The sequence below is a fragment of the Rhinoraja longicauda genome, chromosome 25 (assembly GCF_053455715.1).
Source record: "Rhinoraja longicauda isolate Sanriku21f chromosome 25, sRhiLon1.1, whole genome shotgun sequence".
Taxonomy (NCBI): domain Eukaryota; kingdom Metazoa; phylum Chordata; class Chondrichthyes; order Rajiformes; family Arhynchobatidae; genus Rhinoraja; species Rhinoraja longicauda.
Window position 1 is genome coordinate 33,240,131 of NC_135977.1, and position 14,859 is coordinate 33,254,989.

A 14,859-nucleotide genomic window follows, 5' to 3' on the forward strand; every position below is an offset into this window, starting at 1 on the left:
GTTTGAAAAGTCCTGCAAGTTATTTTCCTTGTCCTTATTGAAAATCCTCTTCAACTGTTTCCACCGCCCATACAAACAGTGCATACCACTCTCTGCATAAAATAACATTTCCACTGTAGATTTGTGCCCTGACACTGTAAACCATCTGCTAATTCGACACCTCCATTTTAGAAAACATAGAAACATAGAAAATAGGTGCAGGAGGAGGCCATTCCGGCCCTTCGAGCCAGCACCGCCATTCATTGTGATCATGGCTGATCATCCACAATCAGTAACCCGTGCCTGCCTTCTCCCCATATCCCTTGATTCCACTAGCCCCTAAAGCTCTATCTAACTCTCTCTTAAATTCATCCAGTGAATTGGCCTCCACTGCCCTCTGTGGCAGAGAATTCCACAAATTCACAACTCTCTGGTGAAAAAGTTTCTTCTCACCCTCAGTTTAAATGGCCTCCCCTTTATTCTAAGACTGTGGCCCCTGGTTCTGGACTCCCCCAACATTGGGAACATTTTTCCTGCATCTAGCTTCTCTAGTCCTATCTGAACCTTTTCATGATTTTGTACTGTGTTATCTAAAGCTTCCGTAAAGTCATCTGTATCCACCCATCACTTGCCAGGCTTTGTCCTGCCCCTTCTCGCTTTTCAGCTTCCTTCTCCCCCCCCACCCCCCACTTCAATCAATTTGAAGAAAGATCCCGACCTGATCACGTCACCTATCCTTGTTCTCTAGAGATGCTGCCTGACCCACTGAGTTACTCCAGCACTTTGGTTCATTTCTCAGTAAATTCTCACTGCCTCTGTTTTTTCCTGTCTGGCTCTCTAAATTGCTCCTCTTGCAATGTGTTTATTGTCTTCAAAAGATTTATGTGCTTGTAATTGCATTGATCTATGCCATTTTGATACATCAATATTGGCCTCTTGTAATGAAGATTCATTCTGTGTCCTTAGCTCAACAGCTTTCGGGAGTAATGGAAAAGTCAACCAGTGGCCAAGTAACAGCACAGAGCCTCAGACTGACATCAATACATTACAACACAGGCCAAAAAGGTACTTTCCAAATTAAAGTTGACAACTGCAAAATTAGCCTGCTATCCAGGTTTGTTTGGTTACGTGATGAATCAGAGGGTGTCTATAATTGATATTCATTGCCATTTGGAATAAGAATAGGGCCTAAATCCTCTTGGGTGTGGGCCAAAACCAGCCCTTCACTTCCCCATTGACGGTGAGTTAGACTGCATTCTGATGTGAAATTACTGGGGATAATGAGTAGTTGTGTTAGTTAATGACCTTGGCATGCTGCTGATCCAAATGGAGGAGTCCTTTCTTTAATCAGTGGCAACTTTTTTTAAATGGGGTGGTACTTTATGAAATTGGTGACCCCTTATTTAAATGGGCAACCCCATATTAAGAAGGTAACCACCTACAATACAATACATCTTTATTGTCATTGTACAGGGGTACCACGAGATTGTTAATGTGACTTCATACGATGCAATAAATTAATTAGCTAATCAGCATAAATTTAGACAACCCAGTGAAACCTGTTCTCTCTATGACTGTCCTGTGTACTCCAATAATCTTTCAGGTAGACACAAAATGCTGGAGTAACTCAGCGGGTCAGGCAGCATCTCTGGAGAGAAGGAATGTGTGACGTTTCGGGTCGCGACCCTTCTGCAGACTGATGTCAGGGGAGGGGGGCGGGACAAAGATTGGATGTAGACGGAAGTAGACCCGAAACGTCACCCATTCCTTCTCTCCAGAGATGCTGCCTGACCCGCTGAGTTACTCCAGCATTTTGTGTCTACCTTCGATTTAAACCAGCATCTGCAGTTTTTTTTTCCCTACCAATAATTTCCCACATCCCCAAGACTGTTAAGTTGTGCAGAAAGGAACTGCAGATGTTGGTTTACACCGAAGATAGACACAAAATGCTGGAGTATCTCAGCGGGACAGGGCAGCATCTCTGGATAGAAGGAATGTGTGAAAACGAAACATCAAAAGAGATTAAGTTCAAGGAAGATGTAGTTTGGATCATCACTAGAAGAAGGTGACAACGAAGCAAACAGAGATAAAAAATTTAAGCAGGTGTACAGTCCAGACTGGTCAGAGAACTGGGATGGGGAGGGATGGAGAGAGGGAAAGCTTGAAGTTAGAGATGTCAATGTTCATACCGTTGGCTCATCATAGGCTATTAAGAGCCTGTTGTAGAATTTGTTATATTGTAAGAGTTTTGATGAGGTGAAACCTCCATTAGATGGAGACTTGAGAGTTAGGTAACGGAATCATTAGTTTGTTTCCCCAGCTCCCTGCTCTCTCCCTCAACAAAAACACTCACTCCATTCCCAGTAGCTCTGGCCTTCTGCACAAACTATGTGAACTGTGTTTGGGGGATCTAAAGCTTAATCCACAAGCTCTGAGGGCTATTTTTTAGTATCGTTTAGAGATACAGGCTCTTGGGCCCCACCAGCGATCCCGCACATTAACACTGTCCCTACACACACTAGGGACAATTTACACTTATACCAAGCCAGTTAATCTACAAACCTGTACGTCTTTGGAGTGTGGGAGGAAACCGAAGATCTCGGAGAAAACCCACACGGTCACGGGGAGAACGCACAAACTCCCGTACAGACAGCGCCCGTGGTTGGGATCGAACCCGGTCTCCGGTGCTGAAACTTACAAAATTCTTAAGGGGTTGGACAGGCTAGATGCAGGAAGATTGTTCCCGATGTTGGGGAAGTCCAGAACAAGGGTCACAGTTTAAGGATAAGGGGGAAGTTTTTTAGGACCGAGATGAGAACGTTTTTTTTCACACAGAGAGTGGTGAATCTGTGGAATTCTCTGCCACAGAAGGTAGTTGAGGCCAGTGCATTGGCTATATTTAAGAGGGAGTTAGATGTGGCCCTTGTGGCTAAAAGGATCAGGGGGTATGGAGAGAAGGCAGGTACGGGATACTGAGTTGGATGATCAGCCATGATCATATTGAATGGGCTCGCATGATCATATTGAAGGGCCGAATGGCCTACTCCTGCACCTATTTTCTATGTTTTTATGAAAGGGCTGTACGACAGCAACTCTATCACTGCGCCACCGTGCTGCCCTTATTTCTGTCTGACGCCAGTCCTGTTGGGATAAGGATCGTAAATGTATCCGACACAGACACTGACGTTATTGTGGACACCGCGACTAGACTTTTACACTCAGCTTCCTTGTTCACTTGCACTCCATGTTCATGTGTGGGGAGAGGTTGCTGGAACTAACAACAAAGAGCTCATTCATACACAACCCCACAGCCCAGCCAATGCAACCACTGCCTTCCCCCTTCTCAATGCACTTCAGTCCAGTTTGGAGTCAGGAAGAAGGGAGGATACAGAGATCCAGTGTGCAAATATGTAAAAATCAACTTTGAGTGCACTTCTGTGGCCAATAAGGATCATGTTTCGTACCCTCTCAGTGTATGGGTGGTGAATCTGTGGAGTTCATTGCCACAGACGGCTGTGGAGGCCGCCAATGGATATTTTTAAGGCAGAGATAGATAGATTCTTGATGCGTACGGGTGTCAGGGGTTACGGGGAGAAGGCAGGAGAATGGGGTTGGGAGGGAGAGATAGATCAGCCATGATTGAATGGCGGAGTAGACTTGATGGGCCGAGTGGCCTAATTCTGCTCCTATCACATGACCTGATGACCCGATGAGCAGGGCGAGCTGCAGCCTCTGCTCCTTTGACCCCTGGTTCAATCCGTACCTCTGGTGCACATTTCGCCGTGACTGCGTGATATTCTCCCAGGAGCTCTGCATCCCTCCCACATCTCAAAGATGCGGTGCTGAATACAAAAGATTCGGAAGAGGGGGAATTCTCTGCCAGATATCCCATCATTAAACTGAGATAGATCAGCCATGATTGAGTGGGTGGAATAGACTTGATGGGACGAATGGCCTAATTCTTCTCCTATCACTTCTGACCTTATGAATCCCGCCCAACAGTACTCCTGTGGTTGTCTGAGTCAGACTGGAGCAGCATTGTCCCTGCAGCTCTCTGCTTTTGTTAACTCTGGGACTGCGGTCTCACTGAAGCCAGTCTCGACGTCAATCGCATAAAAATGGAATAGCATTACTGTCAAATGATTGCATGCCGGCTTCACCAGAGCAACCGCATGACGTTAACCTCACCAACAACAATGTTTGTTTAGGGCTTGTAAAGTTGCAAAGTTGGTGTATTGCACCCCAATTCTAACTGAGCAATGAGTCAGAATGCTATTGAATTAACACAGGGCGGCACATCAAATGACATACATAATGCTCAGGGCATCAGTTTAGTTTTGCAGTAAACAAATTTGGATGCTGAAAGATCAGCAGGCTGATAGTGCAATAAGGGACTGCAGTTTACATCGAAGATCGACACAAAGTGCTGGAGTAAGTCAGTTTGAATATTGACTTCCCTAACTTCAAGTAACCCTAGCTTCCCCTCGCTCTCTCTCCATCCTTCCCCCTTCCCAGTTCTCCGACCAGTCTGACTGTCCCTGACTACATTTTATCTCAGTTTGCTTTGTTGTCACCTTCTCCCAGCTAACAATGACCTATTCGACATTTTCCTTGATCACCACCCCCTTTGAGGTCTCGTCCTCACATCTTACACTTCCTTATCTCTGTATCTCCCCCTCGTCCGACTCTCAGGCTGAAGAAGGGTCTCGACCCGAAACGTCACCCATTCCTTCTCTCCAGAGATGCTGCCTGTCCCGCTGAGTTACTCCAGCATTTTGTGTCTGTCTTCAGCAGATTGATAGATTGGATTTCTTCTGGTCACCAGTCGGTTAATGTATTGATGTAAAATTATTTTCATTGTGACCTTAAAGCCGTCAGGTGCATGGAAGAGCGATGAGATAGGGGTGAATACATCGCTCTGTGAGCTGCAAACTGGAATGACATCTCCAGCTGGCTCCCGAGACAGGGGGCACGAGTGAACAGTTTTTGAGTGAACCTTCTGTACCCATTAGTCACATATCAGCAGCTGTGATTAGAGTTTGTGTGCGTGTGTGATGTTGCCAGGTGTGACTGACTGACTGACTGACTGAGAATACATCATGTTGTGACTAATTGTGATGCACTTGGACTGAATGTCACTAAACCAACAATCTTTCATTTGCCGCTCACAGCACCACTTTAGGCCAGGTTTCAGGGGACAGCCTGCTTTCCTGTCAGCAAATCCTCCCTCTCTCTGGAGATGCAGTCCAAATTTGTCGAGATAACTGAGGAAGCGGCCTTGTGTCTCCATGACAACCTGGAAGCCTTGGAAAGGTTTGTGCAGTATTTCCTCGCTATTCCACTGCAGAAATAGACTGTATTTCATCTGTCGTTTTGAATCCTCATAATTCTTCTCTGCACTCCATCAAGCTCATCTGCATTTGTCGTGCAGCAGGGCGACTAAAAGTGAACATAATGCCCCAAATGCAGCCTCACCAACTGTCTTGTCAAACTGTATCATAATGTCCCAACTTATATACTCAATGACCTGTCTAATGAAAGCCTATGTGACCACCCGATAGAACACGGAACAATACAGCGCAGGCCATTCGGCCCACAATAATTGTGCCAGACAAGATAGACACAAAAAGCTGGAGTAACTCTGGAGAGAAGGAATGGGTGACGTTTCGGGTCAAGACCCTTCTTCAGACAAACAAGATGCCTCATCTCATCTGCCTGTACATGATCCATATCCCTCTAACCCTGCACTTCCATGTATCTATCTGAAAGCCTCTATAACAACATGAGTGTATCTGCCTCCAGCACCACACCTGGCAATGTGTGTGTGTCTTCTCTGAATAAGCCAGTTCTGATTCCAGATGAACAAGTCATCATGAATCCCATGCATTTTAATCTTCTGAATCAACCTACCATGAAGGACCTTATTTAGCCTTTACTAAAATCACAGAATACAACATCCACCACCCTACCTGCTTCATCAATCTCCTTCATCACTTCCACATTAAACTCAATCAAGTTAGTGAAACACAACCTGCCTCATACAAAGCCATAGACACTAAATGCTGGAGTAACTCAGCGGGTCAGGCAACAACTCTGAAGAGAAGGAATGGGCAACGTTTCAGGTCAAGACCCTTCTTCAGACTGATGTCAGGGGAGGGGGCGGGACAAAGACAGAATGTAGGCGGAGACAGTAAGACTGGTAGGAGAACTGTGAAGGGGGAGGGGATGGAGAGAGAGGGAAAGCAAGGGCTATTTGAAGTCATTGTTCATACCACTGGGGTGTAAGCTACCCAAGCGAAATATGAGGTGCTGTTCCTCCAATTTGTGCTGGGCCTCACTCTGACAGTGGAGGCGGCCCAGGACAGAAAGGTCAGATTAGGAATGGGAGGTGAAGTTAAAGTACTGAGCAACCGGGAGATCAAGTAGGTTAAGGAGGACTGAGCGGAGGTGTTAAGCAAAAAACCCGCCGAGCCTTCGCTTGGTCTCGCCGATGTAGAGGTTGACACCTGGAACAGCGAATACAGTAGATGAGGTTGGAGGAGGTGCAAGTGAACTTCTGCCTCACCTGGAATGTCTGGCGGGGTCCTTGGATGGAGTCGGGGGGGGGGGGGGTAAAGGGGACAGGTGTTGCATTTCCTGCGGTTGCTGGGGAAAATATCTGGGGAAGGGTTGGATTGGGTAGGAAGGGACGAGTTGACCAGGGAGTTGCAGAGGGAACGGTCTCTGCGGAAAGCAGATAGGGGTGGAGATGGGAAGATGTGGGCAGTAGTGGGATCCCGTTGGAGGTGGCGAATGTGTTGGAGGATTATATGCTGTATGCGACGGCTGATGGGGTGGAAGGTGAGGACAAGGGGGACTCTGTCCTTGTTGTGAATGGGGGGAGGGGGAGCAAGAGCAGAGCTGTGAGAGATCTAGGAGACCCTTGTGAGAGCCTCATCTATAATGGAAGAGGGGAACCCCTGTTTCCTAAAGAACGAGGACATCTCCGATGATCTAGTGTGGAACACCTCATCCTGGGGGCAGATGCGGCATAGAACGGAGGAATTGAGAGTCTTCACAGGAAACAAATAAACTCTTGTTCCCACCCTGCTTCCTGTCTTTCCAGGTGAGGCAGAGGTTCCCTTGCACCTCCTCCAACCTCATCTACTGTATCCGCTGTTTCAAGTGTGGATTCCTATACATCGGCGAGACCAAGCGCAGGCTCAGCGATCGTTTCGCTGAACACCTCCGCTCAGTCTGCCTTAACCTGCCTGATCTCCCGGTTGCTCAGCACTTCAACTCCCCCTCCCATTCCCCAATCTGACCTTTCTGTCCTGGGCCTCCCTCCGTTGTCAGAGTGAGGCCCAGTGCAAATTGGAGGAACAGCGCCTCATATTTCACTTGGGTAGCTGAACATTGACTTCTCTAACTTCAAGTAGCCCTTGCTTTCCTCTCTCTCCATCACCTCCCACTTCCCAGTTCTCCCACCAGTCTTACTGTCTCTGACTACATTCTATCTCTGTCCCGCCCACTCCCCTGACATCAGTCTGAAAGAAGGGTCTCGACCCGAAACATCACCCATTCTTTCTCTCCAGAGTTGCTGCCTGTCCCGCTGAGTTACTCCAGCATTTTGTGTCTGCCTCCGATTGAAAACCAGCATCTGCAGTTCTTTGCTACGCATCCAAAGCCCCTGTTGGCTATCCCTATTTAACCCATTTTCTTCCAAATAGGAGGGAGTCCTATCTCGAACAATTCTCTTCCCCAGTTTCCCGACCACTGCTTGAGGCACAACCGGCCTACATTTTGCTGGATTTTCTCTACTTCCTTTCTTAAACAAAGGAACAACAATGGCCGCTATCCAGTCTCGGAAACCTCACATGTGACTGGAGAAACAAAGGTCATCGTCCAAGACCCCGCAATCTCCTCTCTGCCTCCCTCAGTAACTTGCCACGGAACCCATCAGGCCCTGTGTACTTTTCCACCTTAATGCTCTTCAACATTCCCAGTACCACCTCCTTCTCCATCTCAAACTGCCCCAGCTGATTTGTATCTCCACACTGATCTCACCATCCTCCAAGTCCTTCTCCTCGGTGAATACAGATGCAAAGTATTAGTTTAGTACCTCGCCTGCATCCTCTGACTACAAGCATAAATTCCCTCCTTTATCGTTATGTGTTTCTATCTTCTTCTCTGGTCACCCTTTTATATTTAACATATGTATAAAAAGCCTTGGGATTTTCCTTAATCTGTTTCGCCAATGACATTCCACGGCCACATTTGGCCCTTCTAATTGCCCCCTTGAGTTCTTTCCTACTCATAATGTCTGATGCCACCTTCTCAAACCTGACATTCGCTTCCTTTTATCTTCCTGACCAAGTTTCCAAACCTCCTTGGTCATTCCCTTGATCCCTTACCTTGTTGTTCTTATTCCTCCTCTTTACTTGGAACATGCTGATCCTGCACTTTGATCGGCTGGACTTTAACCGACTCTCACATGTCACCTGTGGACAAAAACGCAATAACAACTGCCCCCAATATACTCTCCTTAGCTCCTGCCCATCAGCCTCTGCCTTGCCCCAGTTAAGTGCCTTCCCCAACATCCAGACATCCACCCTTTTCAGAAAAATGTTAAAACTTATGGAGTTATGATCGCGACCTGTGATTCCACTTTCACTGAACAATGTACCTGAATGAACTGCATGTTTCCTCTGCTGTGCACTACTCCGCAAAGCCCTGCCATTCCCTGTCGGAGCGGACTCGGTAGGCCGAAGGGCCTGTTTCTGCACTGTATCTCTAAACTAAACTAAACTAAGGCTGTACCTCTGGAATGGCAGGAAACGCTGGGCCACCGGCAGACGCAGTTCCATGCACTGGACAACATCACCAGCTTCTATACATACAACGAGGACATGCAACGCTCCCTTTCAGGAGTCAGGAGAACATAAAACTGAAGGAAATGCAGAGAGCTGGTGAGTGGCAGATGCTGTCCGCAAATACCTTCCCTTCTGGAGCAGCGTAATGTGGCTACGTTCAGTTCAGTTTATTGTCACATGTACCGAAGAACAGTGAAAAGGCTTTGTTGCGTGTCAACCAGCCAGTGGGAAGACAATACATGATTACAATCGAGCCATTTATAGTGTACACATCAAGTGTGTCAAACTACCTGGCCACATCCGGCCCACGAAGGGGTCCAATCCCGCCCCGCGGAATGATTTGGGGGAAAATAAAGTATAGTCACGACCATTGTTATATATCTGTAGGCAGCGGGCGCTCTCCCCACTCTCTCTCTCTCCCACTCTCTCTCTCTCTCCCACTCTCTCTCCCCACTCTCTCTCTCTCCCACTCCTCTCTCTCTCCCACTCTCTCTCTCTCTCCCACTCTCTCTCTCTCCCACTCTCTCTCTCTCTCCCCACTCTCTCTCTCTCCCACTCTCTCTCTCTCTCCCCACTCTCTCTCTTCCCCACTCTCTCTCTCCCCACTCTCTCTCTCTCCCACTCTCTCTCTCCCCACTCCTCTCTCACCACCCTCTCTCTCCCCCTCTCTCTCTCTCTCTCCCCACTCTCTCTCTCTCCCCACTTCTCTCTCTCTCTCCCAACTCTCTCTCCTCTCCCACTCTCTCTCTCTCTCCCCACTCTCTCTCTCTCCCCACCTCTCTCTCTCTTCCCACTCTCTCTCTCTCCCCACTCTCTCTCTCTCCCACTCTCTCTCTCTCTCCCCACTCTCTCTCACCACCCTCTCTCTCGCCACTCTCTCTCCTCTCCACTCTCTCTCTCTCTCTCTCTCTCTCTCTCCCACTCTCTCTCTCTCTCCCCACTCTCTCTCTCTCTCCCCACTCTCTCTCTCCCACTCTCTCTCTCTCTCCTACTCTCTCTCTCTCTCCCACTCTCTCTCTCCCACTCTCTCTCTCTCTCCCCACTCTCTCTCACCACCCTCTCTCTCTCCCACTCTCTCTCTCTCCCCACTCTCTCTCTCTCCCACTCTCTCTCCTCTCCCCACTCTCTCTCACCACCCTCTCTCTCTCCCCACTCTCTCTCTCTCTCCCCACTCTCTCTCTCTCCCACTCTCTCTCTCTCTCCCCACTCTCTCTCTCTCTCCCCCACTCTCTCTCTCTCTCCCCACTCTCTCTCCCACTCTCTCTCTCTCTCTCTCCCACTCTCTCTCTCTCTCCCCACTCTCTCTCACCACCCTCTCTCTCTCCCACTCTCTCTCTCTCTCCCCACTCTCCTCTCTCTCCCACTCTCTCTCTCTCCTCCCCACTCTCTATCACCACCCTCTCTCTCTCCCCCACTCTCTCTCTCTCTCCCCACTCTCTCTCTCTCCCACTCTCTCTCTCTCTCTCCCCACTCTCTCTCCTCTCCCCCACTCTCTCTCTCTCTCCCCACTCTCTCTCCCCACTCTCTCTCTCTCTCTCTCCCACTCTCTCTCTCTCTCCCCACTCTCTCTCACCACCCTCTCTCTCCCCACCCTCTCTCTCCCCACTCTCTCTCTCTCCCCACTCTCTCTCTCTCTCCGCACTCTCTCTCTCTCTCCCCACTCTCTCTCTCTCTCCCCACTCTCTCTCTCTCTCCCACTCTCTCTCTCTCTCCCCACTCTCTCTCTCTCCCACTCTCTCTCTCTCTCCCCACTCTCTCTCACCACCCTCTCTCTCGCCACTCTCTCTCTCTCTCCCCACTCTCTCTCTCTCTCCCACTCTCTCTCTCTCTCCCCACTCTCTCTCCCCACCCTCTCTCTCTCCCCACTCTCTCTCTCTCCCACTCTCTCTCTCTCTCCCACTCTCTCCCACTCTCTCTCTCTCTCCCCACTCTCTCTCTCTCTCTCTCTCCCCACCCTCTCTCTCACCACCCTCTCTCTCCCACTCTCTCTCCCACTCTCTCTCACCACCCTCTCTCTCCCACTCTCTCTCTCTCTCCCCACTCTCTCTCCCCACCCTCTCTCTCCCCACTCTCTCTCTCACTGCTGTCTGTGTTACCTGCTGCATGTAGAGTGTAGAGTGTGCTGCGTGCACGAGTGAGTGCACGTGTGTTCGCATGACCGTGTGAATGTGGGCGTGCATGTATGAGTGTGTACGTGTGTGAGGATAATATGAGTGTGCGTATGCGTGTGAGTGTATGAGTATATGTTTGTTTGCAGGTGTGAGTGTATATTTGTGTGTCTGTGTGTGCCTGTAAATGTGCATGTGTGTGTGTGTGTGTACGTGTATGCGTATGTGTCTGTCCTAGAAATAAATATACCGCATGGAAACAGGCCGTTCAGCCCATCGCAGCCGTGCCAACCAAGGTGGGTGCCTTGCTGAGTGAATCCCATTTACTGCCTTTGCCCAAATCCCTCAATAGCATTTTCTAGAGGAATAACACTTTATATTCCACCGGGAATATCTAAACCAACTGCATGAACATTGAATTCTCATTTCAGGTGATGGCTTCCTTTCTGTCCTGTTTTCTCTCATGTTCTGCCCAGCTCCACTCTCACACACCATTTTCTCCTAAGCCCCTCAGAACTCTATCACCAGTTTCCTTCCACCCACACCATCTGCCTATCTCCCTCCTCCCCATGGATTTTCCAGCTGCCCTTGTTTGCTTCTACTTTTCACCTCTGTTTTACCCAGATTACACAATATGCAACCCTTTGGTGAGTCCTTGTTCCCTCCCAACCTATGTAGCTCTCTCTCTATCCTTCCCCCCCCCCCCCTCTCCCACCTGATTGCTATCTGTCAATGTGTAGGAAGGAACTGCAGATGCTGGTTTCAACCGAAGATAGACGCAAAAAGCTGGAGTAACTCAGTGGGACTCCATAAGAGACGAAATTCGTAAAGTGAAACTCTTTGTAGTTATAGCAGAGACTGAGACACATGAGAGCAGGTTGTAAAAACGAAGGCAACGGAAGCTGTGGCCCCACGTGCATCTGCGTTCGCACGTGCACAACTAATCCGGCCCGCATGAAGTCGCATTTTACCCATTCTGGCCCGTGACACCCCTGGTATACATGATAAAGGGAATAACATTTCATGTAAGGTAAAGCCAGTAAAGTCTGATAAAAGATAGTTTGAGGGTCACCAATGAGGTAGATCGTCATTCAGCACTGCTCTCTGGTTGTGGTAGGACTTTGTACGTTCTCCCCGTGACCGCGTGGGTTTTCTCCAAGATCTTCGGTTTCCTCCCACACTCCAAAGACGTACAGGTTTGTAGGTTAATTGGCTTGATATAAATGTAAATTGTCCCTAGTGTGTGTAGGATAGTGTTAATGGGCGGGGATCGCTGGTCGGTGCGGACTTGGTGGGCCGAAGGGCCTGTTTCCGCACTGTATCTCTAAACTATACTAAACTATACTGAACTAAGCATTCACATTGGTATTTCCACAAAAAGCGATTCTCTTGATTGTAATGCAAGGGGTATTATGATTAGCAGCGATGGAGAAAAATCAGAGGACCATCCTGTGTTAACAGTTCTCAGTGTGTGTGTGTGAGTGAGTGGTGTTTCTTCCAATGGTGCACAGAGAACTCCTGCCTTCCATGATGTTTCAGGTTTGGCAGCTTGTTGCCCAGAGTTCCCGAGGCAGTACGAGGAAATCAGAAGATCAGCCGAGCTCTGAGGAAGCTGGAAAAGTTTGGAGAAAGACAAAGCCTCAGAATTAGGCCGCAACAATTCCTCAAGACGCTTCATGGATTGCGAAATTGGGAGCTCTGCTCCCCAGACATTAGTGCGGCTATTGAGGTGAGACTGTTGATAAAATAGTTCACAGCCAGGTGCCATGTGTATGAGAATGGTATCTGAAGGGCCGAATGGCCTCCTCCTGCACCTATTGTCTATTGTCTATTGACGGGGAGCCATATTTCACCACACGGCTGGAGAAAGAAATGTTTGCAGTGTGGCGGATCAGGCCACTCCTTGGGTCAGCCCCCTCGTTACGTGACGGACAGGCGTAAGGGGTTAAAAGCCTGACCAGGGGGAGGCGTGGCATATACCCTAGGGGAACTACGCTGTGGGCTGAAGCGCAGCCTAATAAAAGAATCTTACTAAAAACTGCCTGGCGTCTTGCCTTTTCTCTGGCCTCCGCCAGGCCACTACAGCAGAGATATTCAGAAGCAACCTCAGTGGGGGTTGTTATGAAGGCTCTTGCTGTTGGCTAGGAAGTTCCTGGATTTAGATCAAGCAAGGATAAAAGACCAGCAATGTATTTCCAGATCAGGATGCTGTGTGACTTGGGCTCAGGTGCCGTCAAGCCAGCCTGGGTATCAGAGACGATCACATCTGCGATATGTATCACCTGGGTCTGTGCAGTATATTTTACAGTCGGTGCCCGTATCTGCAGGGCACCGGTGGTGAAGAGTTTCGGGTGGTTGATACACTGCATATTGAGCCGGCTGCTTGGTCCGGTAGATGCCAACTGTTTTAGCAGTTGCTGGACCATATCCATCCATAGAAGTTGGAGGTATTCCATCACATGGCCCCTAACCCGTGTATTGTACAGACCTCCCAACCCTTCCGAATTTGGCCGAAAGTTCCTGCTTTCTTATTTCATTTCCGCCATTCCAATTTCGCCTCACATTTTTCCGCAAAACACACGCCTCACCGCTCGTCTCGCCCCGCCCCGCCGCTGGCCCGGCCTTGCCGCTGTACTCGCCTCACCGCTGGCCTGGCCTCGATTCTAGCCTCGCATCGCCTCGCCGCTGGCCCAGTCTAGCCGCTGTACTCGCCTCGCCTCGCTGCTGTACTCGCCTCGCTTCGCCTTGCCTCGCCGCTGGCCTCACCTTGCTGCGGAGCGTGAGGCCCGTAGCTGTTGAGAGGGGGGCAGTGGGGCAGTGGAGTGGGAGGAGGGAGTGGGGGTCAGGGGGTGGAGGAAGGGAGGGGGAGAGTGGGGGTGGGCGGGGAGTGGGGAGGAGGGGTGGGAGAGTGGATTTGTGCGGAAAAGAGGGGGGAAGGGGGTAGGGGGTAGAAGGGGGGAGGTGTGGGGGGGAGTAATATGGCACATAATACAACTTTTCAGCAAAAAAAAAGTATGCATGCCAAATGCGCGTACGTGTTGCGCTACATTCATGTGTGAAAAACGACTATTATTTCCAACAGTCTGCAGTTCTTGGACTACATGTACAATGTCAGGCCAATCATGAGTATATTCTGGTATTATAGAAAGGCTATTGAACATAAATACTTTTAAGAACTTTTGTTTTCTTTCTATTTTGGTCTTAAGTTCATTAACATTCAATCACTGGAGGTGAATTAACTCTGTTTATTTCTCCATGAATGCCACCAGGACTGTTGAATATTTCCAGCATCTTCGGTTTTTATTTTGGAGTCCGTGTTATTAGATTGATACTGAAACCCATCTATCATGTCCTGACCATTTCCTTCACAGTTTATGCGAGACAAAGTGATTCAGATGCCTGCAGAAGACTATGACAACTGGCTTCAGCTGAAGTTGGACCTACCAAAGAGGACTCAGAGTGCACCGCCCATCAGGTGAACATCACAGAAGAAGCATCTAACAAATTGTTGTAACGTGGTAATGCATCAAATGTGCATGGACCGAAACCACTGCGTATGATATTAATGAACACAAATTAGATTTATGTATCTGCTGTTTGAAATAATCTAATAAACTAATCTGTTGTACTCCAACACCAGGCAAAACATGTCTTCATAGGCTTAGTGTCCAATGCAATTTCACCCATATTATGCTTATCGTTTTCTAATTATAACCTGAACATGAAATAATTCTGATGGTCTGCATCCCAGGGTACTTAAGGAGGTGGCGCTAGAAATTGTGGACGCATTGGTGATCATTTTCCAATGTTCTATAGATTCAGGATCAGTTCCTGTGGATTGGAGGGTAGCTAATGTTGTCCCACTTTTTAAGAAAGGAGGGAGAGAGAAAACGGGAAATTATAGACCAGTTAGTCTGACA

At 48.6% G+C, this 14,859-nt stretch overlaps 1 protein-coding gene across 1 annotated transcript in view; it reads left to right on the forward strand.

Annotated features, from left to right (window-relative positions):
* LOC144605800 (coiled-coil domain-containing protein 60-like) overlaps positions 1-14,576 on the forward strand; it is a 120,163-nt gene extending 105,587 nt beyond the window's left edge. Inside the window, 8 exon segments of the mRNA XM_078421357.1 lie at positions 946-1,044; positions 5,151-5,190; positions 5,192-5,292; positions 8,793-8,815; positions 8,818-8,882; positions 8,884-8,927; positions 12,479-12,668; positions 14,311-14,576. Coding sequence (XP_078277483.1) covers positions 946-1,044; positions 5,151-5,190; positions 5,192-5,292; positions 8,793-8,815; positions 8,818-8,882; positions 8,884-8,927; positions 12,479-12,668; positions 14,311-14,418 — 670 coding nt within the window. The 3' untranslated portion in view covers positions 14,419-14,576.
* The last annotated feature ends 283 nt before the right edge of the window (positions 14,577-14,859 follow it).